Source organism: Schistocerca cancellata, chromosome 5 (assembly GCF_023864275.1).
Source record: "Schistocerca cancellata isolate TAMUIC-IGC-003103 chromosome 5, iqSchCanc2.1, whole genome shotgun sequence".
Classification (NCBI taxonomy): Eukaryota; Metazoa; Arthropoda; class Insecta; order Orthoptera; family Acrididae; genus Schistocerca; species Schistocerca cancellata.
In genome coordinates, this window is record NC_064630.1 from 245,422,026 (window position 1) to 245,448,912 (window position 26,887).

At 39.0% G+C, this 26,887-nt stretch overlaps 1 protein-coding gene across 1 annotated transcript in view; it reads right to left on the bottom strand.

Moving 5' to 3' along the window:
• LOC126188462 (uncharacterized) overlaps positions 1–26,887 on the bottom strand; it is a 189,779-nt gene that overhangs the window by 101,842 nt on the left and 61,050 nt on the right. Inside the window, exons 9-10 of the mRNA XM_049930066.1 lie at positions 15,485–15,636; positions 3,087–9,732 (exon numbers count right to left, since the gene is read on the bottom strand). Coding sequence (XP_049786023.1) covers positions 3,087–9,732; positions 15,485–15,636 — 6,798 coding nt within the window. The remainder of the gene's footprint in view (positions 1–3,086; positions 9,733–15,484; positions 15,637–26,887) is intronic.

The following is a 26,887-nucleotide window of genomic DNA, read 5'->3' on the forward strand; positions in this document are numbered from 1 at the left end:
ATCTCATATAAAGATGTGAAACAAATACTAACAAAGAGATAGAGGGGCTGGCCAGTACTTACCTCAGCTCAGTACAGCTGATAGATACACAAAAAACAAAACTGAAAATTTACTTTCCTAGCTTTCAGAACAAATGTTCCTTCATCAGGGAGGAGAGAGGGGAAAGAAAGGGAAGAACGCAAAGTAGATTCAGTTACTCACAACCCAGGTTATGAAGCAACAGGGAAAGGAAAACAGGGAGGGTAGCAAGGATGGAGGCATGGTTGTCAGAGGGAAGCCAAAGATATTCTATTGTAAGTACTGTGCCAGCTTCAAACCAAAGAGGATGCATACAGAAGTAAAGAGGTATATAGTATAAAGATAAACACAACTATGCAGGATGAAAAGATGCGTGAATGGCTAAGAGGAAAGGGAAAGAGGAGAAGACTGAAGAGTAAATGGGAGTGAGGTTGTTTAACGTAGGTTCAGTCCAGGGGGATGGCGGGATGAAAGGATGTGTTGGAGTGCAAGTTCCCATCTCTGCAGTTCAGAGGGACTGGTGTTGGGTGGGAGAAGCCAAATGGCACATACGGTGTAGCAGGTTCCTAGGTCCCTATAATTATGCTGGAGGGCATGCTCCGCTACTGGGTATTGGACATCTCCTAGGCGGACAGTTCGTCTGTGTCCATTCATGCTCTCAGCCAGTTTAGTAGTTGTCATACCGATGTAAAAGGCTGTGCAGTGCAGGCATGTCAGTTGATAAATGACATGTGTAGTTTCACACGTGGCCCTGCCTTGAATTGTGTATGTTTTACCAGTAGCGGGGCTGGAGTAGGTGGTTGTGGGGGGATGCATGGGGCAGGTTTTGCAGCGGGTCGGTTACAGGGGTAGGAACCACTGGGTAGAGAAGGTAGTCTGGGAATATTGTAGGGTTTAACAAGGATGTTACGGAGGTTAGGGGGGCGACGAAAGGCAACTCTGGGTGGTGTGGGGAGAATTTTGTCACGGGATGATCTCATTTCAGGGGTTGGCTTGAGAAAGTCATATCCCTGGCGCAGTAATTTGTTGATGTTTTCGAGGCCAGGATAATATTGGGTGACAAGAGGGATGCTTCTGTGTGATCTGGGGGTAGGAACATTGTTGTTGGACAGGGAGGAATGTACTGCTTGGGAGATCTGTTTGTGGACAAGGTCTGCAGGATAGTTGCAGGAGAGGAAAGCACTGGTCAGGTTATTGGTGTATTGTTGAGGGATTCGTCACTGGAGCAGATACGTTTGCCATAAATACTTAGGCTGAATGGCACCATTACCCATAACAATGTGTAACATAACAATTCGCATCTAGGGGCAGCTTAACTCTGGCAGCACTCAGAAATAAATGAATATATCCCAATTAGTGCCAGTTTTCTTGGCTTCTGGTAGCACCAATAAAATCCACGTTATCGTAGACAAGCAGCATGTGAGCTCTTAATTCCCTTAGTTATCCACGGCTTACATGGTTTTTAACCATGTTTTCTGCATAAGTTTTTAGGGTAGCTATTTTCAAATACTGATACAAATTCACAATGGAATAAAGTGAATTTGATATCAGTGTTCTTTCCATATATATGCCTCACCCCATATCACGTCTTTTTAACTTACTCTTAAAACACATTAATAAGCCTCACTGCTTAGAAGGAACCTGTCTCAGGGCTGTAAGGTGCTATATTGCTAATTTCCATTAACTGTACATCAAGGTTGGACGATCCATTAACAGTTGGGTACAGATTAATTGGTTCAGCCTGAACACTGTCTATTAATATGCTGTCTATTAATACATTGTTAACCAGGGTCCTGCTCTCTTGCTGCACCCAAGTTGGAAAATTAACTACTGAAATTAGACTGAAAAACCCAAATACTGATTATGGTTAATTTTTCCTGCCTGTATCTTTTAGGAAAGATACTTTGAAATATTGGAATATTACTGTTTCTTCTTGTCTAACAGGCTGTCCAATAATGTACCTAGATTTCTCATAAATAGCTGAAAGTTTCCTAGTGGGGCTCTGTAGACTGTTGTAATTACCAGAGAAGTATCCTGCAGTAACAACTCATAAGCATATGGTTTTAGGTTCTGACTACACAAAAACGGTTTGTTTCAGTATTTCTGACTCTGTGTCCAACAACTAACTAACTAACTCTAACAACAACTAACTAACTCATTCTGTTAACTAACTAACTAACTATACTTCCTGTAATCTCCATTTTGTTATTCTTATAATTTCTGTACAAGATGTACTGTAATGACAGATGAACTGTCATACAATCTCCATGAAATACTAGTTCTTCATGCAACACGGTTTTGAGAGAACAACCTTGCCTTTCTTCAAAGATTTGCATTTACGTTCCTCAAGAATCTCTGTTACACTTTCATATGGGCTCTACTGCCCTGTTACAATCCTAGCATTAAATCAGATCAAATGAAACTATATGATTCCAGAGATCTTTTCAAGTCTCAAACATCTATGATGTATATATGCAGACTGATGCAACAAATGAAAATTTGTACCACATAGTTTCATTTGGTTACAGCACCTATGCCTGGGTTTCAGGAAGGATCCCAAATTTCATTTGATGCTGATGTGCTGTTCCAATACTGTTGGAGAGTCTCTGCAATGCTGTTTGAGTTTAGTGGGAATACCAAGTGGGCTGCGGTGTGAATGGGAATTTGGACTGAGGAGGGAGGTGTAATAGGGTAGTCAGTGAAGTTGTGCAAAGCTACTGTGCCAGGGTGGCACAATGTTCACTGCATCTGTTTATTGAGCAGGAGACCTGGGTTCGAATTGCGGCCTTAGCACAAATTTTCATTCGTCGCTTCAATCAGCATTTATACATCGAAAATATGTAACACTATTTCTTAATGTTTTACATTTTATGTAATTAATACTGACAATATTTCATATCTTTAATCCTTTCACTGTAGTAAATAAAAATGAGATGTATGTCATTGACTTCCTTCCACGACCCAGAGACTCCTCTCTGCGGTATGTGACTAATGTAATCTTATTCCTAACTAGTGACTGCTCTTTGGAGATGTGCTTCAAATGCCAGTAGCAAGAAAAATCAACTTACCTCCTAGCAAGAGCAGAATCTTGTGCAGAAGCAGATGAGCGGCTGAAGTTTGGTGGTTTCGTCACAAGCTTGGCTCGCATGATGACACGCTGGTTCGGTCCTGTGGGACCTTCAGTCCCCAATTTCACTGCTACACCCTGTATCATCTGTGAGGAGGAACCATGGCATGAACCAGGTGACGACTGTAAGGGAATGTAAAAGAGATGGCCTTCTTCATCATCTTCGTCATCGTCGCCTCCCTCTGTCTGAGTGGAAATCTCCATGCTGCGCTGAGGTGGTTCTGGTTCGGGAGGCCCAGTATCTGGATCAGAGTCTAGATTCACCTGTACGGCTATCGATGTACTGGTCTTCTGACCAGGGACAAAGCTTTCATTTAATATGTCTACCTGGACACATGCTGACTTTTCAAGTTGCTGCTGAGATTTGTCTGGCAGGGCAAGTGAAATAGTCCGCTCATCAGTCACAGACAATTGGCTAGAAGCATGAACATAAAGTTTTTCGGGATGAGGGTCTCTCACAAGTTGCCCTGTAGTGTTCCCTTCAAACACATTCGGTAAAGACTGGCATTCTTTGCTTGTTTCGTCCATTCCCGAGGCAGCGTCAGTCTTACAAGAAGCCAAGAAATCTCTCTGGCAGCTTGATTCCAAAACTGATTTGGAAACTGGTCTATCTAAAATTTCTGTGTTATTTGGTTTGGGCGAATATGGTGCACAGATTTCTTCCAATGGGAAATTTCTCACTTTGGTAGGAACATTCTCCTTCTCCGTTGCTGAGGACTTCTCTGATGCCCCAGTACAAACAGGAGCAACTGAAGGTGGAGATTCAGCAATAAGTGTGTTCTGGACCAGTGAATTAGTGTCTGCTCTCTCTTCAGTACTGTAGTGAGACGAATTATTTAAATTCTGTGGTTCAGCCTCAGGTTGTTGAACTGGCGTGTCGCAGTGTTCAAAGTTCTTCTCTGTTACTTGTGACATGGAGCAAGACTCATTCTTATCACCGATGACACAATTCTCTACACTTCTCTGCATATCCTCTTTATCAGCAGATATGATATTTTCGCTTACAGAGCCTTCTAGGGATACATTTTGAATTTCAAAACCAGTTTCATTAGCATCAGGACTGGGACATACCTTTCCTAATGCACTTTTTAGTGCTTCTCTTGCGACACCTAACCCACCTCCATCCAGAGACAATTCTTTTTCAGTTGCTGACAATGGCAAATCTGTCCCGCTTAATTTTTCTGCAACAGATGGCATTGTTGTAGTAATGTCAAATGCCTCGGTATTTATAACTGGTGCTTCAGTGACATTTATATTTTCAACAATTAGCACTGGTTTCTCTGGAATATTTCTTGTTTGTGGAAGTACTTTAGGCATTTCAGGGACATTAGGATTATTGACAGATATATTTGGAACATCTGAAACATTTTTATGTAACTCTCTTGAGCAGTCTGTTGGTGCAATACAGTCTGAAACAACACGACTGGAAACACTGTTCTCAGTTTTCTGTTCAGACACCACAGTTTTCAGCTTTTCAACTTCAGACATATCGACCAGAGGTGCGCTCTGCTCACCAATCACATTCTGAGCCCCTGCATCTTTTGTTAACAGGAGGAGAGGGACATGAGTGGGGCTGAGAAGTATTTTGCTGGGGTGTTTGATAGGCGGCACACTGGTACTGGTGGCAGGAAAGCTGTTGTCTCTCACTGTGTTTACATTGCTCGCCTGCACAGTACCGTGTTCTTCACTGTAGACTGGACATGCAAGGACTGGTGTCTTATCGGAGGGTGCCAAGTACAAACATGTTGTGTGTGGATCTTTCTGAGTGGCCGTTCTTGCTGGGCTTAGTAGAATCTTCGTAGGTGCCCTCACTGGTGCTGTGCTGAATTGTCCACCAGCCAAACTGCTAGAAACGTTGACAACAGAAACATTGTTACCTTGCAATGCAGACACATGGCACTCTGAGGGATTCGCAACGCTTGGGATCAGTGCAACATATTCAGTAGGCTTTTGTGCTGGGAGAACCAACAATGTTACAGGTGAGTTGGGATCTGTGCCAGATCGTAACAATATGCCACTGACCTCTTTATTCAGATGAGGTGTATGTTCCTTGGTAGCCGGTACTGGCTGATTAGATTCTTCAACTGTACGAGAGACTGTAGAGCTGACCGTACCGCTTACAGTTTTTGCACACCCGATCCCCGCTGCTTTATCCTGAGGTACCTCCGTGTTCTCTGGAGATTTTCCAGGATCGACTTGTGGTACTGATTTGACAGGGGGCGGCATAGACAGTGGTTGTACTGTGGCTGTAGGAGGTGACGGTATATCAGTTTCTCCCAGTTTTGTTAAATCCTCCTCAGATTTTGATGTTGTAGTGCTCGATGTTCTACTGTCACGAGTGTTTCTTCTGAAAGGTGTGCTAAGAGGAGGGAGCTCAGAATCTGATTCAAATGCATACACACTACTTTCATTTTCAGGTGAAAAGGCATTTGCACTCGGTACAAGCTCTTTCCTTGCTTTAACTTTATGTGAGAAGGACCTTCGCTGCTGGAATATGGACTTTTTTTCTGGAGATGGCTGGATTTTGTGTCCTGGACTCTTCATTGGCGTAGAAACTTTACCTGCAATTTTGACTTTTTTGGTTTTGGCAAAGCTGGAGGGTTTTTCTGCCCTGTTTGCATTAGATGAATAAGTACCCACATTTTTTGTCTGGTTCAATATATTGTGATTGGCAGCAGAACCACTAGCAGTGACTGGTGTCACTTTCTCTGGCATTATGGGCTTACTTTTGTGGGTTTCGTATTCTTTTCTCGTTTCAGTGCTGCCTTTTTTTGAGACAGGGTCTTCTGCTGGCACTTTCTTTGTTGGAGGAGATTCAACCACTTCAACATTAATTATTTGTGATGCTGATGTGTTGAAAACAAAATTCAAGTTTGAAGGTGTCCTCTCACCAGGTGGTTCAACAGCTACTTTCTCACGAAGAGGTGAAACTTTGTTCTGCACATTTAATTTATAGCCACCCTTTCCCGATGAAGTAGCTCGAACAGTTCCAGCAGTACTCCTATTGCCAACTTCCGTCTTGTATGAGTCCTGTTCCACTTTCGAGAATACTGAATCACACATTTTTGGTGTGTTATCTTCAACTTCACTGCAAGAATATTCACTGTCTATCACAAGTTTGTCATTGAAATAATCATCTTCATCAGCTGAAGAGGAGCACTTGCACACATTTGTTGTAAACACTGAACAATCTCTTTTGTGTTCAATGTTATCACTATAACTTTCATTGAGCCACTTCTCAATTCTCTCCGTTGACATGTTAACTTTGGTTTTACTCTTAGTATTTCTCATATCGTGAGGGATATCAAAATCTGGTAGTTCTGCTGGAGGTGCTGCCACCGGACGCTCTTCATTGAGCCTTGTTTCCATTTCTTTGCCAGTTACGACATCTTTATTGATAACAGCATTACCATCAACAGATCTCTCAGCACAATTACCTTTTGCAATATCTTCAAAAGTTTTAAACTGAGGTTTCAGTTTCCTGGAATCCATTTCACTTCCTTTTGGAGAAACCATTTTACTTTTTTCTTTTCTTTGACTCTCCTGAATTTCTGTGACCTGAAGCAAACTGTTATTCACACGATTGGGTACGTCCAGCTCACTCAGTCCCTGACAGCTGTATGGCACAGTAGGATAGCGTTGCTGAGGTGGTATCTCCGATTCTGGAGATGATAAAAAGCCTAACAGTTTCTGAATGTCTTTTACTGACTCCCTACTGGATGAAATGCTTAACATGCTCTGAGTTTCAGTCAGATTTTCTACACTTTTTGACAATACAGCATTCTTCTTATCAGCACTGCTCTCATTTTGAAACAATAAGCTCTCTCTCCCTTCACCATCTTTCTCTATCGTAAATGTTGCGGATACTTCCTTTTCGCTAGCACCGTTACTGTGGCGTCCAGTTGGTAAGCTGCAATTTCTATCAAGTACTGCAGAAGCCCCCACGGACAAGTCTCCATGGGCTTTCTCTTGGATTTCAGGCACAGTTTTATGGACAGCAGTGTCCTCGTCGTTCTGAAATGACGAATCACTTGAAACAGACAACTTCCTTTCAAATGGTCTCTCCATGTTCAACATTCTCTCTGCAGTAGCTTTCTTACTGTTCATAGAAGTTGGTATAGCTGACATCATAATACCAGGTACACATTTCCTCTCCATTTCGTAGTCATCTGTCGATGCATTTGATAACATTTTAAATTGGATGTCATTTTGAGGATTACGTTTCGAGAAAAGGCCTGCCTCAGTTCCATTTGTGGCTGTCTTTAGGTATGGCACCTCCACTTGTGTGTTGACTGGAATACTAAAACCAAAAGTTTTTGAAAGAATTGGAATGGGTTTTGGCACTCTTAAGTGTGGTCCAAAGACACTACTCGTAAGACTACTGTCAGGATGACGCAGAGAAGAAAATGTGCCTTGGGTCAGAATGTGCTTCCTTCCAAAAGCTGCACTTCCTGAGCTAAAGGAACTAAATTTATTTTCAATGTGAAAAGAGGCAGCTTTCCTTGAAGAAAACACCTCCTCCTTTGTATTTTGTTTTTCTTCCAACATTCCTCTCCTGAGTCTGTCCCCATCACTACGAACTGATTCAATCCGCTTTTCAGAAAACAACCATGAATTTGTTCTGATACTAGAATGTCTCTTTTCCACAATAGCAAAACTATTAACAAACTTTTGAGTATCTTTTTGTGATCCGGAAGATCTTCGTCTCTTGCCTGACACCCCCTCCTGTTTTGGGCTGTCTGCATCCTCGGACTCTGTGTCTGATTCTTTGAGTGAGACCAGACTCAACCTTCTTTGAAGTTCCATTTCAGATTCAGTCCATGAGGAACTGGACCTCCGGCTCGACTCTATCTTTGACATTTTTTTCTGTGACTCTGTTTCTGGAGTAGGGGAGCAAGGTAATTCACCTGTGTTGTGAGTTTTATCAATATTACACACCTTTTTCTTGGGTGATGCCTTTAAAACATCTTTCGGCCTGCTATGTTTCTTCACTATTTCTTTATCAACTGTTGTTTTTTTTTGAAAGATTTTTTTGCTTGTGTCCTTGAGATCATTTGAACATTTCTTTTCATTCCCTTCTAGAACACATTTACTCTCTTCCTTGCCTAAATTATCTTTTTCTTTAGTCTTTTGTTCACTAGATAACACAACTGGACTGGCAGTATCACATTTCGCATCATTCAGTTCTTTATTTTTTGAAAAAACTGTCTCACTATCAACAGAATTTCTGCTGTTCTTCTCAGTTGTGTTTTCTTTTGTTTCATTAGAAACTGTGTTAGCACGCACTTCCTCAATTAGAAGTTTTTTTTTATTGCCTCCAGAGTCGTCTTCCGCTTCAGAGGCCTCAGCACACTGTTCACTACTCTGACCTTTCTTATTTGACTTCAACTGACCACTTGTAACTGGTGTGCCTGTACTCCCAGATAACACAGGTTTCTTCCTTGTGTTTTCTTTAGCAACAGTGGGCTGAGGCTTGCCTTCCTCATTTTTTGTATTCTCTTCGTTTTTTGGTCTTCTTGCATCTTTTGTCACCTGTTTCATATCATTGCTCTTCTTTACCTTTTTAGATAAATCCACTACATTCCTTGCGCGAGTTTCCTGCACTTTATCCAACTTTAATTTTGAAGACTTCTGAGCAGAATCAAATGTTTTCCTCGGTTCTCGTGAATTGGAAGATGTGATTTTTGAACTATGTTCTTTGCTTTTCTTAGATACATTTTTATCCTTTTCTGTTACAACAGCTTCTATTTTACTTTTTACATCCACTTTGTTTGCCTTCCCTGTAGAAGAATTTTGGGTATCTTTATTTGAAATATTTAGTGCCTTAACTGCAGCATTTTTTAAAGCTATTTTACCCAATGGTTCTTCATCAGAGTCACTAAATTTATCATCCAGAGCACTTTCGAGAGCTCTAGGCTTACGTAGTGCTCTACTGGGTGAGGAAGGAGATGAATCCTTATTTCTAAGATTTTTAGAAGCAGCGGACTCAGAGGCAGTACTCTCGGATGATTCAGAAATGGTAGATACAGGATCTTTCACGGGTGCTCGTAGGCTTCGGCGAGGAACTTGAGGTTGTTTCATGCCACCGTCGTCACCTTCCTGTTCTTTAGGTGTACGCTTTTCTTTAGTTGTGGTCTGTGTTTTGGTACTCAATGAAGTCTCACATTTCTTTTTTTCCTGAGTTGCTTGTAACTTCACTTTTGCCTTCAATCCAGGTGAATGAACCACTTCCTTTGATTCTTTTGAAGAATCTGTGGGAACTTTGGCATCAGTTTTATTTTTTACACTACACTTACTTCCTTGCTTCTCATTTTCAACTTTCCGTCTTGCTAGCAGCTTTCGTCTTTCTTCTGGAACTTTTTCCTTTCCCAGCGTTTCCTCTTTCTTCACGGCCAACTTTGGTTTTGCACTAGGAGTTTTTACCTTCTTTGTATCCTTTCCCTTGAGATTCTCGTCATCTGCACCTTTCTTTTCTGTCTTGTTGGGAGCCTCCACTTTCGTTTGTCTAGAACGTAAAGGTGAACTGCTCTTACTGATAGTCTTTAGGGTCTTCACAGCTTTTGCCTTTATTTCATTTTCTTGTTGCTCTGGGAAAAAAAGAAAAAATATATTTATAGTAGTAAAGTAATTGTGACTATTGCAGAATAGTAAAGTCATTGTGCTTTATCTTCAAAACAAATATTTCTACATCACATTCATTTTAAAATGATAAGGAACAACCCCTCAGCTAATAAATTGTGGATTCAATGGAAGAAAACTGAATATTATTATGTGGAACTGCAATCAGAATAAGGGTAAGGAAAATCAGAGTTTAATATCTCGTCAATGGTGAGGTAATTAGTGACAGAGCTCGAGCTGGGACAGAAAAAGGATGACAAATGACACTGGCTGTGACAAGGCACCATTTCTAAATTCAAGTATTGCATCTGGTTGTACTGATGATGTGAAAGACAGCAGGAGTTTTGATACTGAAAATCGTAGAGTGCTTTCCACTATTCTGAAACTGACTGAGGGAAATATTAATCTGATGATCCTTTCACCTCGAGGAAGTATAATGGCATCAGTGATAACCACTTCAATTTATCCTGATGCACACATTAAGTAATAGTTGTAAACAGTATTCTCCAACTTGCAATACAGGGTTTGATTTATTTATGATAATTTCTCTTTCATTTCTCTCTCTCTGTATTATCATTGCCTCCATTTAAGGTACAGAACTACTCTTATGATACTCGATCCAGTTACCATATTTACTCGATTTTTAGACAAGATTTTTGCCCAAACTCGTAATTCAAAAAACAGAAGGCCGTCTTATATCTGCAGATCAAACTACTGCCGCTGATGTTAACAGGTTCACATCATTTAATAGGGTATATAGGGACCATCTTACATTTACGAATGAAGCTTTGGATATTGGGGCCACCTGCTGATTTATTTTGAAGATTTCAGAAGGGCAGGGCTGGACATACAATACTTGCTTTTGAACACATTCAAGATTTCCCAATATGTCATTTGAACAACCAAGTGACGTTTGACTCGCAAGGCACCAGTGCAAGGGATATGCGAGAAACAACGTACTAGCCACTACAACAATCTATTGCCCTGCTTAAAATTTGACACTTTGTGAAAGACACGAAGAAATGGCACTAAATTCTATCACCTTACAAACTGTTGTTGCATTTGAACAAAAAAGCAATGAAAGTTCTCATACCTGTATGGATACCATACACAAATACTAAGCTGCTTTTTAAGTGAAGGTAACTTTCAAAAGTGGAAATGTTGTCCTTCAAAAAACATTATTTCATTCTGAACCCGGATCAATATTTTATTTGATTATGAGAGACTGTAACAATTTACGGAGTGGGTTACAAATGAGAAATTTGATTGCTGTTCACATTTTAGAATACTGAGTAAAAACATTACCAGCTTTTAATCAGCTTTAGATCATGATGGTGCCATCCAGGTGAAATAACAAGGGAAATTAACTGCAATTTGACTGAATCCTTTTGTAGTCGAATTTGAACTTAAAATTGGGAAGTACTCCACAATAATATTCATTTCTGCAGGAGATGGTTAAAGTCTAGATAGGGGCCCAGGACATACTATGTGTTTTGTGCTGGAATTTTGTCAACATTCACCAAGACATACAGTACAATGGGAACCAAATGGGGAGTGTCAGCTGTTAGTTCTACACAGCCAATGAGAGAGCAGCAGGCGGACGATATGCTTGGATAAGAACAGCTGAGTTCTCAGGTTCCATGGTAACCACAACTTCAGAATCACAAGTTAACCTAAACCATTTTTTTTTGTTTATTTCATTTCTCCTTGTTTTATCAAAATGTAGAGAACTAACAAATGGCATAAATTTAGACTAGGTATAATGTTAACTTTTTAAGCAGATATTTATGTCAATAAAAATTTGTAACTTTAATTAGTCAAAATATGTTAAAAATAAATTTTTCTCAAGAAGCCTCTTGGAAAAAAAGGGGTTGCTTATACTCAGGTAAATATAGTTAAGTTATTTTTAATTAATGTGTGACTCTGTACTGTAGTTGTCAGTCAAGCTATGCAGAGATATAAATTTTCTGGTAATGTATGCAATTCTCATAACGAAATTTACTTGTTTCATTTATGGTATTTTGTTTCTATACATGATTTACTGCAGGAATGTTCTCATCCAAAAACAATAAATTCCTTCAAACAAAACCTCATATTTCTACAGTGTTCCTAATATTTTGAAGTTTAAAATATGTCCTACGATATGACATTATAGTATATTGGTATCATAGTCTCATGCAGAGCCGTCTGATTTATTATGTCACTGTTCAAACAAGACATGTTGTATAACAATCTCCACTTTATCCACAAGGCCTTTGGCCTGTCCGCACTTCCAATTCACAAAGGTTTGCAAGAAAACATTGAGAAGCACTCTGCTCTCAAAACTGAATAGTCTCTTGTAAGAAGTGTATGAAAGAATACCTCCTTAAATTCTGGATCCTCCCCACAAAATTCAAGCTTTCGCAACCAACGGTTGCCTCATCAGGAAAGAGGGAAGGAGAGGGAAAGACAAAAGGATTTGGGTTTTAATGGAGAGGGTAAGGAGTCATTACAATCCCGGGAGCGGAAAGACTTACCCTAGGGGGAAAAAAGGACAGGTATACACTCGCACACACACATATCCATCCGCATATACACAGACACAAGCAGACATTTTAGTGTGTATGCGGATGGATATGTGTGTGTGTGTGTGCGCGCGCGAGTGTAAACCTGTCCTTTTTTCTCCCTAGGGTAAGTCTTTCCGCTCCCGGGATTGGAATGACTCGTTATCCTCTCCCGTAAAACCCAAATCCTTTCGTCTTTCCCTCTCCTTCCCTCTTTCCTGATGAGGCAACCGTTGGTTGCGAATGCTTGAATTTTGTGTGTATTTTTGTGTTTGTTTGTGTGTCTATGAGACCTGCCAGCGCTTTTGTTTGGTAAGTCTCATCATCTTTCTTTTTATATATATATATATATATATATATATATATATATATATATATATATATATATATATATATATATATATATATATAGAGGGAAACGTTCGGGCCCGAACTCTTTGCCTTTACAAATGTCTGCTTGTGTCTGTGTATGTGTGGATGGATATGTGTGTGTGTGTGCGAGTGTAAACCTGTCCTTTTTTCCCCCTAAGGTAAGTCTTTCCGCTCCCGGGATTGGAATGACTCCTTACCCTCTCCCTTAAAACCCAATCCTTTTGTCTTTCCTTCTCCTTCCCTCTTTCCTGACGAGGCAACCATTGGTTGCGAAAGCTAGAGTTTTGTGTGTATGTTTGTGTTTATTTGTGTGTCTATCGACCTGCCAGCGCTTTTGTTGGGTAAGTCTCATCATCTTTCTTTTTAAATATATTTTCCCACGTGGAATGTTTCCCTCTATTATATATATATATATATATATATATATATATATATATATATATATATATATATACCTAAAAACAAAGATGATGTGGCTTACCAAATGAAAGTGCTGGCAGGTCGACAGACACACAAACGAACACAAACATACACACAAAATTCTAGCTTTCGCAACCAACGGTTGCCTCATCAGGAAAGAGGGAAGGAGAGGGAAAGACGAAAGGATTTGGGTTTTAAGGGAGAGGGTAAGGAGTCATTCCAATCCCGGGAGCGGAAAGACTTACCTTAGGGGGAAAAAAGGACAGGTATATACTCGCGCACACACACATATCCATCCGCATATACACAGACACAAGCAAACATTTGTAAAGGCAAAGAGTTTGGGCAGAGATGTCAGTCGAGGCGGAAGTATAGAGGCAAAGATGATGTTGAAAGACAGGTGAGGTATGAGCGGCGGCAAATTGAAATTAGAAATTAGCGGAGATTGAGGCCTGGCGGATAGCGAGAAGAGAGGATATGTTGAAGGGCAAGTTCCCATCTCCGGAGTTCTGACAGGTTGGTGTTAGTGGGAAGTATCCAGATAACCCGGACGGTGTAACACTGCGCCAAGATGTGCTGGTCGTGCACCAAGGCATGTTTAGCCACAGGGTGATCCTCATTACCAACAAACACTGTCTGCCTGTGTCCATTCATGCGAATGGACAGTTTGTTGCTGGTCATTCCCACATAGAATGCATCACAGTGTAGGCAGGTCAGTTGGTAGATCACGTGGGTGCTTTCACACGTGGCTCTGCCTTTGATTGTGTACACCTTCCGGGTTACAGGACTGGAGTAGGTGGTGGTGGGAGGGTGCATGGGACAGGTTTTACACCGGGGGCGGTTACAAGGGTAGGAGCCAGAGGGTAGGGAAGGTGGCTTGGGGATTTCATAGGGATATATATATATATGACACACACACACACACACACACACACACACACACACACACACACACACTACTAGATCATAACAGAACAGTGTAGCCCAAACGTCAGAGTAGCAAAGATGCTGGGGGAATTTCTGTTGAAATCATGAGAAGAATGTTGACAAAGTTCTTGCAGAACTGTATTAGTAAAGATAGTGTGACCATTATGTTACCACCATCACATATCTCATGTAGGAGTCATGACATTAAGAGAAGAGAGACTAGGATGTGTACAGGTACATACAGACAATCATTCTTCCCCTGCCTTAAAACGCGAATGGAATAGGACAGAAAAATCACTAATGTTGGTACAAAGCACCCTCTGGCACACCCTGTACAGTGGATTGTGGAGTATGTACAAATATGTAAAAGTAATTAAAGCCTCTTTTGAGTGAGTACAGAGATTTCAACAGTGCAGGAACAGTTAGGAACACAAATGTGTTACTACTGATATATAATTATTATTGAAATATTAATTCTTACCTGCCACATACTGACATGATCCTTCATTGCTCCAAAAATTTTACGTAGTGTTTTCCTCTCACATATACTAAAGGTCTCTCATCTTTCTTTGGCAGTGTTTGGGTTTCACATGTGTATGTTACAACTAGTTTTATAACTGATTTGCTGCTACATATTACAGTTTTCCTACAGATATTTCTGCTCTATATCTAACAAAGCGTAATATATATGCATTCTGATTTCAAATTTTGATTTAATCTGTTAAATTATTTGCTATACCAAAGACAGCTCTAAGATATTTAAATTCAGTGACTTGTTTAAATGGAGCAATTTATCCATTCAAGATTCAATTCATCATTATCTTTGGGAGCACAGATCAGCAAAAAACAAAAAGTTGTTTTTCTGGCATTAATTGCAAACCAGTTCCTCTGAGGACTTTGGTCAACTGCTATGCAAGAGATATAATTTCTCTTTCATTATCTTAAAAAAAAAACCTCTGTCATGTAACTCAATATTGGAATTTTTTTAAATTTTGTGCTCAGTTGTCTGATGAGTTGGATCCCTTTTTAATTGCTAGAATGGATAAATATGCTGATAGGCCACACATTAAATCCATCTGCAATGAGAATTTTAATTTTGATCCTAAAAACGGCATCTTCTGTGCATATTTGGGTTATGTTCGTAAGTTTCTATGGGATTCCAAATTCTCTCATGGTTGTCCAGGGCTAATTTCTCTTAACTAGAAGATGTTTGAGACATTTTAAGAAGGTTTAAAGTGTGCGGTGATACAGTGTGTATAATTAAATTTATTTTTTCAAGCAGAACAAATGTGGCTCCATATTAAAACTTTTGTATTACAACTGCACCATTCAGCAACTCAAATCTCAACAAAATTCACACACAATTAAGAGAAACATGGTATCTCTGATCAAATGTTTGGAAAAAAGCCATACAAAATTATTTGAGTATACCTCAGTCTATCTGAAAGTGGCTACTTACCAATTCTCCTTGAATTTGGCAGCTCTGGAAAACTATCTATTGAGAGAGAATCCTCATCTACTTCCTGATCCGGTGTGGCTAATTTCTTTCCCAATAATTCCATGTATATAGCAGCTGCTTCCTTTGTCTTGCGAGTTGGTCGAACAGAAACTCTGCAAAAATGCAAATTTAACAGTATGTACAGAATAGTTTTTGTGTCTGTAAAATGCAAGTGTGTCTGTAAAATGCAGATAACATTCAGATAAAAGCACCAATAAAAGTGTTTTTTTTTTTCTTTCTGGAAATTACAAACAAAAAAATGCTATGAGCTACACTTTATTACACATACACTGTGTAATGTAAAAGAATTTTTGTGAACACTGCTGAGCGATGTCTGGATATTCATTTCTTTTAAAATGTAATTAAAGAGATTTTTGTGACATCATGATTTTATGAAATAATTACAAAGCGTGTATTTTTATGTTTCATTTAGACTCATCAGACATCGGAGCACTATGGCTGAATGTACTTTGCTGGAGAGGACAATCGCTGTGCCGATCAGAGCAACAACTGTAGCCGAGAACCAGCGACTGTGAAAAAATAGCGCCACTTTCTTCTGATTACCTACATCCATTATTTTTAATTGTAAAGAAAAAAGATATACATTTCTGTTCTGTTCTGTCCATGTCTGGCTACGCTGGCATACACATTGCTGACCTACAGTGATGAAAACTAAACCATTTTCTGAAACGGTCCTGTCACCGTCCCCACAAATGCCGTGATAAACCTTGTTTCACTTGACCATCAGCTGATGCAAACACACATCATTTCTTCTGTATGTATTTTAGATTAGATAATTGCATTTCAGCATGATTTCACTTTGAATGCAAGTTCCTTTCAGGAATATTTTATAATTGGTGTCCCGATAGTTTTTGCATTTGGAAGACATAAGATAACCACAACAAGAGGCTAGAAGAGACTCATACCACAGGCACAGTTATTGCAGAGCATCCAGAAAAAACACTCGGGTCTTATGGAGTGCACCGGACTGAGAGGCCACTAGAAGAAAAAAAAAAAAAAAAAAGAAGGGCAACAACAAGAATGTTCTTTCAGGGAGTAATTGGTAGAGGAAAATCAGATATATAATAGGGCATATCAAGTGAAACCCATAAGGGTACCTTGACTTATGAAATACCACTTACTGGGTGGGGAGGATTTTGGACTCAGGAGGTGAGAGTTATAAATCAAATTTTAAAAAAATAAAATAAAATAAAAAATTGATTTGTCTGATATTACCAGTATATGAAATTAAAATGGTGTGTATAACTGGATACAGGGGTAAATTTGTAGGGAACAGAGAAGTTACTCAAAGTTCTTTAGTAATCCAAAATATTAATGTACCATTACTATTAAGATTAGACTGGTTGGGAAAATACTATGCTATACTGAACTACAAACAGTTTGATTACCTGATCCTAAATCTGGAGCAAGTATTTATTTGAGGGAAACCAATATTTTATCAAAAGTATCACAGAAGATAGTGAAAGGAATGTAAGTATTAATTTAGTAGAACAGATAGGAAATAATGAAGATCTGGGCATAATCCATAATTAGGATATGGATGCACTGGAAGCTATTATGAAAAGGGTGAGAGAGAGTGATAATCTGTCTGCAAAGGAAAAAATGAAATTAAATAATTTCCTATATCATCAAAAAGTATTTTCAGAAAAATCAGGCGTGATAAGGATACAAATTTCAACATAAAATAAGGAATGACTGCTCTGTTTTTAAAATATTATAGGAAGCCACAAATATACAGTTTAGTACTACTATTAAGAATGAAACTAAAGGAAACTATGAAAAATGGAAATAATACTTTGTTGGTGAAATGTTAAGATTGTGCGACACTGCCTGAAAAGTTTATTTGAAAACCCATTACCCTCTCTTACCGGAGAGAGTTTAATGAAGTGAAATGTTTCATTTAATTATGAAAAGAAGTTGTCAAAGACAATACACTGAGGTGACAAATGTCATGGGATAGCGATATGCATGTAGACAGACAGTAGTACTGCATACTGTAATGTAATCAACCGTCGGAGATAAAGTTTATCTCATGTGAAAAGTACGATGCCCACAGTAAAGAGTTAAAGTAATTTCATTATGTTGCCAGAAAACGTGTTTAATTTATTTAATTATGAATATTTTCTTTTATGGTAAATAATGGACTTGTTTAAAATGTTAAAAGCGAAAAATATATCTAAAAACAAAGATGATGTGACTTACCAAACGAAAGCGCTGGCATGTCGATAGACACACAAACAAACACAAACATACACACAAAATTCAAGCTTTCGCAACCAACGGTTGCTTCATCAGGAAAGAGGGAAGGAGAGGGAAAGACGAAAGGATGTGGGTTTTAATGGAGATGGTAAGGAGTCATTCCAATCCCGGGAGCGGAAAGACTTACCTTAGGGGGAAAAAAGGACAGGTATTACACTCGCGCGCGCCCACACACACACACACACACACACACACACACACACACATATCCATCCGCACATACACAGACACAAGCAGACATTTGTAAAGGCAAAGAGTTTGGGCAGAGATGTCAGTCGAGGCGGAAGTACAGAGGCAAAGATGTTGTTGAAAGACAGGTGAGGTATGAGCGGAGGCAAATTGAAATTAGAAATTAGCGGAGATTGAGGCCTTCTCGTTATCCGCCAGACCTCAATCTCCGCTAATTTCTAATTTCAATTTGCCGCCGCTCATACCTCACCTGTCTTTCAACAACATCTTTGCCTCTGTACTTTCGCCTCGACTGACATCTCTGCCCAAACTCTTTGCCTTTACAAATGTCTGCTTGTGTCTGTGTATGTGCGGATGGATATGTGTGTGTGTGCGAGTGTATACCTGTCCTTTTTTCCTCCTAAGGTAAGTCTTTCCGTTCCCGGGATTGGAATGACTCCTTACCCTCTCCCTTAAAACCCACATCCTTTCGTCTTTCGCTCTCCTTCCCTCTTTCCTGATGAGGCAACCATTGGTTGCGAAAGCTTGAATTTTGTGTGTATGTTTGTGTTTGTTTGTGTGTCTATCAATCTGCCAGCGCTTTCGTTTGGTAAGTCACATCATCTTTGTTTTTAGATATATTTTTCCCACGTGGAATGTTTCCCTCTATTTTTTATAACTTACCAAACGAAAACGTTGGTACGTTGATAGACACACTAACAAACACAAACACACACACAAATGAAAGGATGTGGGTTTTAAGGGAGAGGGTAATGAGTCATTCCAATCCCGGGAGCGGAAAGACTTACCTTGGGGAGAAAAAGGGACAGGTATACACTCGCGCACACACACACACACACACACACACACACACATATCCATCTGCACATATACAGACACCTGCTTGTAGACAATAAAATTGTTTAAGTAGAAGGCAAATTTGAACAAAAGACAGGAATCACTGCTCAAAAAATAGATGTAAATAAGCAAATAAGCAAAGATGAAGTTAAGGGTTTAGAAAATAGTATTAGTGACATCACTAAGAAACTTGAAAGTGTTAGTAGCAATATGGCCACCAATATTTGGCGAACAGTATTGGCACTATTTGGTGCAACATTCCAGTAAAATCTTTTCATGGACTAACCATTATTGTATGGAGGGAATCTCTTTTGCAGAGTTTGAGGAGAGGTTCTTAAGGAAATTCTTGTCAGAGACAGAACAAGCTAGAATAAAAAGCGAATTCTTGAATGGACCTGGTTATAAACATGAGTTTGGTAGCATGAAGCAATTTTGCAATAATCAGTTAAGGAAACTCACTCACCTAAGCAAACCTTTTGATGAACTCACTCAAATCGATGCACTAAAAAGAAGGCTACCATACGAATTACAGTGGGAGTTAGGTTATGGACCGGATGACACAATAGATCAGTTTTTGAAACATGTAGACAATCTAGACAGAATTATTGAGAAAATGGGCAAACCACCACACCATAATCAAAACCATTTTCGAAAGACAGGACATACAAATTGGGGAAACACACAACACGATAAAAAGGAACCACACAATTTTGGAAGTAATGATTCTCATCAGAGAAATCACCAGTACAACTTCAAGGGATCACAACGAAACAATTTCCATTACAAGGGTCAATATGGAAATAATCATAATCAATTTGGTAACAGACACTTTGGAAATAAACCAAAGGAGTGGCATAGTCATAATGGTATGGGGAGAACTGAACAGGAGTTAAAAAACTGAATAGGGCTCCATTGGCGGTCCGCAAGGTAGGAGCTACTTATACACAAATGAAAGGGCCAACCCAACCTATCAAACTATTATTTTAAAGAGAAGTGTTACCCCATTAATGTGGTATCTGTTACAAATAAACCAGAAACAAAAGGTAAGTTATTTAAAGACACTGATTGCTTAGATAACTGTGAAGAAGAATTAAACTTAGATTCATTCTATGAGTGGGCTGAGAGGGACACCTTGCTGGAAGATAGTTGTTCAAATGATCAAAGTGTGTTAGGAATTAGAGAACTTATGAAAGAGTTTGGTGGGCTAGGAATGAAAATTGCACCTAGTAAAGATGATTTAAATGTGTATCTGCATAATGAAGGTAAGGGTGCAGAGGATCAAGAGGATAATTTTTGTGATGTTGATTGGGAAGAAAAGGAGATTGAGGATAGTAGTGAAGAAAGATGTTTTATTGGTGTAAGTGAGGAGTTGGTATCTTTAGCGATTACTAATATTAAAGAGGATAGTAATGAAGTTAGTGAGGTACACATGAACACAGTTGACAATTTGAATGATAAGGATGCCAGAATTTTAGTCAATGAGCTATTTGATCTTAATACATGTAAGAAAAACAATGAGAGGTAACTGACAGCAGGTAATCTTAACAGCATTAGGGGAGTAGATGATGAAATGTCAGAAAGTGAGCAATTTTTGTTTAACTTATGGGTTAACAGTAGTGCCATTAAGAATGATGAAAATTTCGAAAAGGTAACACTTGATATACGTGAAACTTTGTATCCAGAATGGTGGTACCACACTGCACAAATGTTAAGAGAGAAATATAAAGAAGACACACACAATAGCACAAATGAATGTAGTTGGATTAATGAAATACTCAGGAATAGTAATCAGGCCATAGAAAATTCAATTACGAGTAATGGCAGCATATAACTCTGGTAGTAATGATACAGGTAAGGACACTAGAAAGGGATATGTATTTAGTGAAATTGAAGATGACTTATTACATGAGAATATTAATAAAAATTTTAACTTTGATGTAACCAGTCCGTTTATTGATGTACAGATAGGATCATGGAAAGGAAAGTGTTTATTGGACACAGGAGGTCAAGTATCTGGGATATCAGAATCATTAAATAAAAAACTGAAAACTAATAAGGATTATGTTGAGTTACCTGTAGTAGGAATTAAGAGTAAGAGGTGCTACTGGGAGGCACAGTAAATCAGTAAGGAGTCAGGCTTTTATTACTTTTGAGATTGAAGGAGTATTGTGGTCACATGGGTGTCTCGTTATTCCGGATCTCACAGAGGATTTTATCCTAGGCATGTCTTGGATAACAAAAGTAAATGTAGCATTTGATTTGGTTCGACAGAAATTAATGATAACTGTACCAAGTGGTGAAGTCATTGCTACGAAACTTCTTACATCAAATGTGTCATGTAAAAAGAAGGTAAGTACATTGGAGGCCTTGTCACAGATTTTGATACAGATGAGATAGAGTTTGAAACTTGGTAAATGAAAAGTAGCCGAAGCTAGAGAAATAACTGAGAACCAAAAACAAGAGTTGAAATTATTTTTGTGGGAAGAATTAAGAATGTTATTTATTAAATAAACAATGTATACATTTTTTTTATAAATTAGTTCATAGAAATTCGTCAAAAGAGTTAAACCTGACTAGTACCACTAGGACTAGTAAAAAATAAACAAAAAGAATGCTCTCAGCAAGCCCTACTTTTACAAAATGTCACTCTGAATGACTTTCATCATTGTCATGATCGATTTTACAACCACCGACACAAAAATAGTGGCAGTGTTGTAGGCATAAATATTGGCTGCATCCTTTGCATGTATATGTGGTGAGTCTTGTCGTTTTATTTTCATCATCCAAAAAAAAAGGGGGGGGGGGGGGGGTAGGATGTCAAACGGTCCGACTTGGAGCAGGAGAGGCACCACAGGACATTTTAATTTCCACTGTCTATACTTTTACAAGTAAATTCATAAAACTCTGTCAGCATGACCAGGAAGCATTCACGATTCACACTCATAGCAGTGGAAGTTCAAAAACATAAGCAAATAATTTTTTTTACATGTGAAATTTCATCATTTTTTCACTTACTATCGGCTGCATTTGTTGCTATAGGTACACTTTTCTTCATAAGTAAGAGAGACTGTTCGATGAATCTTGCACAGCATACAAACCATACTTACAGGTGTCTGAAACTCTAGAATCTATTTAATTTATGAAAAAATGAATGAGCTGTTACGTTTTAAACTTTATGTTTAGAAAAAAATCAAATTTTGTAGTTAATAATCTCAATTTTTACCACAGTTTTTAACAGATTTGGAAAATTCTAGAGTTTCACACACTTGTAAGTATGGTTTGTATGCTGTGCAAAATTCATCAAAGAATCTCTCTTACTTGTGAAGAAAAATGTACCTATAGAAACAAATGCAACCAACAGTAAGTGAAAAAATGATGCAATTTCATATCTAAAAATAATTTAATTTGGTACGTTTTTGCACTTCCACTGCTATGAGTGTGAATCCTGAATCCTTCCTGGTCATGCTGATGAAGTTTTATGAATTTATTTGTAAAAGTATAGACAGTAGAAAATAAAATGTCCTGTGGTGCCTCTCCTGCTCCAAGTCCTACCCCCTTAAATAGCTTCTGGGCTGGGGACAAGTTTAATCCCATAAGGGAAAGTGTAAAAAAGTTCGTGTTAAAGTGGATGACAAACTTGTCATACTTAAACAACAAAATCGAGCCAGAGCAAATTGTTATGGGTTTGGAAGGTAAACTCTACGCACTGGCGGAACAAACTTATTTCAGCGCCGAGGGATGATGTACATAAGTTCATTAGTCATTTGGAGAGGGTTGAGAAGTTATTGCATGAGGAGGAACATGCAAATCGTAATGTCAGACCACCAAATGATGCAGGACCGCGACATAATGTAAACATTAACAGAACTGGCATGTTCTGTGGAAATGGCAGGGGCAGAGGTGCCGGGACGTGGTGCTATCCTGCAAATGATAGGCGAAGTAATGGGGAGCAGGTGCACAATTATCAATCGTATTCTCCAGTGCGAGAGAATGATGTTGCGCAAAGGCAGCAGCAGAGATGGGTAAACGTAAGAAAGGATACCGAATTACAGAATCCATCAAACTAAACGCTGTCTGTGAAAGGGCTAGCATTTACCAGACGGGAAGTAGTAGTTTGAGTCCATTAGCAAAACCTTTTGTACGTGTTAATAGTAACCAGACAGGGTCTGTAAGGGAGGTACAGGAGAAAGTAGTAGCAACAGACGAAACGAGCTATGTAAAAATCTGTACGTTTAATGGAGGTTTAGAGGATTTTTTGGATAGACATAAACAAGATAAGCACTGTATTGCAGACGAGAGGGATGGTGTATTAGTGGAAGATGTGACAGAATCCGATTGCAAGAAAGTGGGTAGCAACCAAGTTGCAGTCGAGTCATGTTCTGAGGAAGGAGAAAGTATAGAGGCTGCAGAATTACAGGAAATTAGTGATGCCAGTGTGGAGGAAATATTAGTGTCTATAAATGATGACATTTGTGAGGCTATTAGGGAGAAGCAGGAGGATGGTGACCAAAATGGGGATCAACCAGTTAATAGTGGAGAAAGGGAAGAGAGAGAGGCTATAATGGAGAATAGTGAAGTCCCAGAAGGGAGTTTTGAGTTGTCACTAGTGGATAGAATACTTAGTATGGGGGAGAAAAGTGGTGAAGGTGATTCTGCAAAAATCTGTGTACTTTCCGGAAACAGGCAAGGTTTCGATAGAAGAGAGGTTGTGAGTGACTTGTTGGAGGAGTGTGCTGATACTAGTAAGGAAAGGAAAGTATTGAGTCAACCAATAATTAGTCTGCAGGTGTGCGATTAATAGGTGCAGTGTTTAGCAATTACAGGTAGTGATTTATGTGCTGTGAGTAAAGGTTGGTTAGAATCATTGCAAAAAGGGAATGATCTTGTAATTATGCCAGTATTCCAGTTATTGTAGCTACTTGAAAAGTGGACATGAAGTTCTGTTGCCAGTGAAAATAAATGGGGTGGAAGTACTCCATAACTTCCTTACAATTCCTGATCTGTGTATAAAAATGTTGATTGGTGTAGATTTCTTTAACCATTACAAAGGGAGATTACATTTTAAACAAAGTGTGATAATTTTTGCAGTGGTGCCATTTTTTCGAAAAGACTATGTGATCAATGAAGAAGTAGCCAGTATACCAGTTAGGTATTGTAGAAGGACAGAGGATTTGGGGGACTACAACGAGTATGGAGATGATGTGGGGCTGGACCCTGAGGAAATCAGGGTGGTACAAGAAAAAATAGAACAAGAAGTGAAAGAGGTGAGGGTAATCCTACCACAATATACAGCACAAGATTCCATAAACAACATTTCAGTTAGCTAAGAAACGAGAAAGACAACAACCAGTACAATACACAAGGTAAAAAAGGGCAAAGTATTGGTGGAACTGTCATCTGGACTCAGGTGATTCATGTGGAAAGGTTTCAGACATGATTATGGCCGCATGGCAGGACTTAACAGATTTTGAATGTGAGATGGTAGTTGGAGCTAGACACATGGGACATTCCATTTCAGAAATTGTTAGGGAATTAAATATTCCGAGATCCACAGTGTCAATAGTGTGCCAGAAAAACCAAATTTCAAGCATTAACTCTGACCATGGGCAATGCAGTGGCTGACGGCCTTCACTACATGACCGGGAGCAGCGACGTTTGCTTAGAGTCATCAGCGCTAACAGACAAGCAACACTGCATGAAATAACCACAGAAATCAATGTTGGACATATGATGAAAATACCCATTACGACAGTGCAGGAAAATTTGGTGTTAATAAGGTGTGGCAGCATATGACTAACCGAAGTGCCTTTGCTAACAGCATGACACTGCCTGCAGCACCTCTCTTGGGCTCAAGTCATTAACCCTAGACAACTAGAAAACTGTGGATTGGTCAGACAAGTCCGGATTTCAGTTGGAAAGAGCTGATGGTAGGGTTCAAGTGTGGTGCAGACCCCACGCTGTCATGGACCCAAGTTGTTAACAAGGCACTGCGTAAGTTGGTGGTGGCTCCATAATGGTGTGGGCTGTATTTACATGGTATGGACTGTGTACTGTGGTCCAACTGAACCTGTTATTGACTGGAAATGGCTACTTGGAGACCATTTGCAGCCGTTCATGGAATTCATATTCCCAAACAAGATAGAATTTTTATGGATGACAATGTACCATGCTATCGGACCACAACTGTTTGTGATTGGTTTGAAGAAAATTCTGGACAATTTGAGTGAATAATGTGGCCACCCAGATTGCCCGACATGAATCCCATCAAACATTTATCAGACATAATCAAGAGGTCAGTTTTTACACAAAATTCTGCACCAGAAACACTTTTGCGATTATGGATGGCTACAGAGGAAGTATGGCTCAACATTTCTGAAGGGGATTTCCAGCAACTTGCTGAGTCCATGCCTTGTCGAGTTGCTGTACTACGCTGGGCAAAACAAAGTCAGACATGCTATTAGGAGGTCTCCCACGACTCTCATCACCTCAGAGTATTGCTTAATCCGTATACAAACAGATTTCATTTATACAATAGTGCTTAGCTTTCAAAATATTGAGAAGTAGTTAACTGAAAGACAGGAAAGCTATAAAATTTACAGAGTCAGTTTAACAGACGTTTAGCTGATGACACTATGGTCATGAAAATGAAATACAAACAATTTTCTAAAGCAGTTAGATTATGTTGTTCAAATGAAAAAAACTATCTGGATAACAACTATAAAATATTCCCAAAAAGCTTACATACGAATTGAAATCTTACTGATGTGAAACTACCTAGTTAAACATTTACACAGAAGAAATAAGATGTCCGTAGCTCACTAGTACAAGGTCACATAAAACAAGATGTATCACGGCAAATGTTAATACTTAGAAGCATTCTTCCTCAATTGCCGGTTCAATGCTATTATCTTGCAGATAAGAATAACTGTTTACAGTTTTAGTCAACTGAATTTTATTTTGTTTTTACCATATGTTCCACACAACTGTTTTTGGCAACTTCAGAAGTTTTTGTCTCCTATGTATTGTGTATGTCCACTAGTTCTACTCACTTCCGAGCTGATTTCACACAAAAGAAATTTTTATTGAACCTAGCAGCTAGGATAAGTGCAGGAACAGCACTATTGTGAAATGCACTTCAGAGAAAATTTTTATACGAAGGAGTTTTGGTCCAGAATTGTCTACAGAAGAGTCAACAAACAAGCAATAAAACTAGGAGACAGAAAAAGCAATGCAGATTCCAGTACGCAACTGGATGTGAGATTATTCATTAAAAACAAAAATACAGGTCAGTTGTAAAAGATGATTAATAGTTTTATAGAGGCACTGGATTACAATACGCTCACAGTGGTTAACAACTATAAGAAAACAGAATAGTGGGCATGTGTATTCTAGCAATTCACTGCATTCTTCAAGACATCTTTAAGAGAGGACACAATATCCTTTATGGACAACACTCTCCTTCAAAAAGTAGATGATGATAGGCAAATAATGATTTACTGCCCAAGAAAAAGAGTAAAAAATTAATCAATTACAGGGAGTATTGTATGATATAATGGTGCTTAAGAAGGTCATACAAATGAGAAATGTGTTGATGCATGTAAGGGGTTCTTGTATTGGGCTACTTTAACTTGCTAACTGATTATCCCAAGATAACTTGAGTCAAACTCTCTTGCTAGAGTTATCCTGAGATAACTCGAGCCTCCAAATTTTACGCATCCCTGCACCAACATCCCGATTATAAACATTGCAGTTTCTTTCATTGTCACTTGTTAGCAGCAGGATCCAGATTATGATCCCTGTAGTTCCTTCTGCTATCACTAGTTAGCATGTTTTGTAATTTTGCATTTTGTTACAGTGTATTGCTACTGGGGTTGTGCTCATGAAGTTGTTACATACAACATTGCCATGTTGTTTCATAGAATTTTGGTGCAGTTGTTGCATATTACATCTGCTTGCAGACTTCTAAAATGAATAGAAATTATTCCAGTGAGGAAGAGCGGTGGGACGACATCCCTGTTTTGGAATGTATTGATGACTCTTTTGAACTTTCGTCAAGGG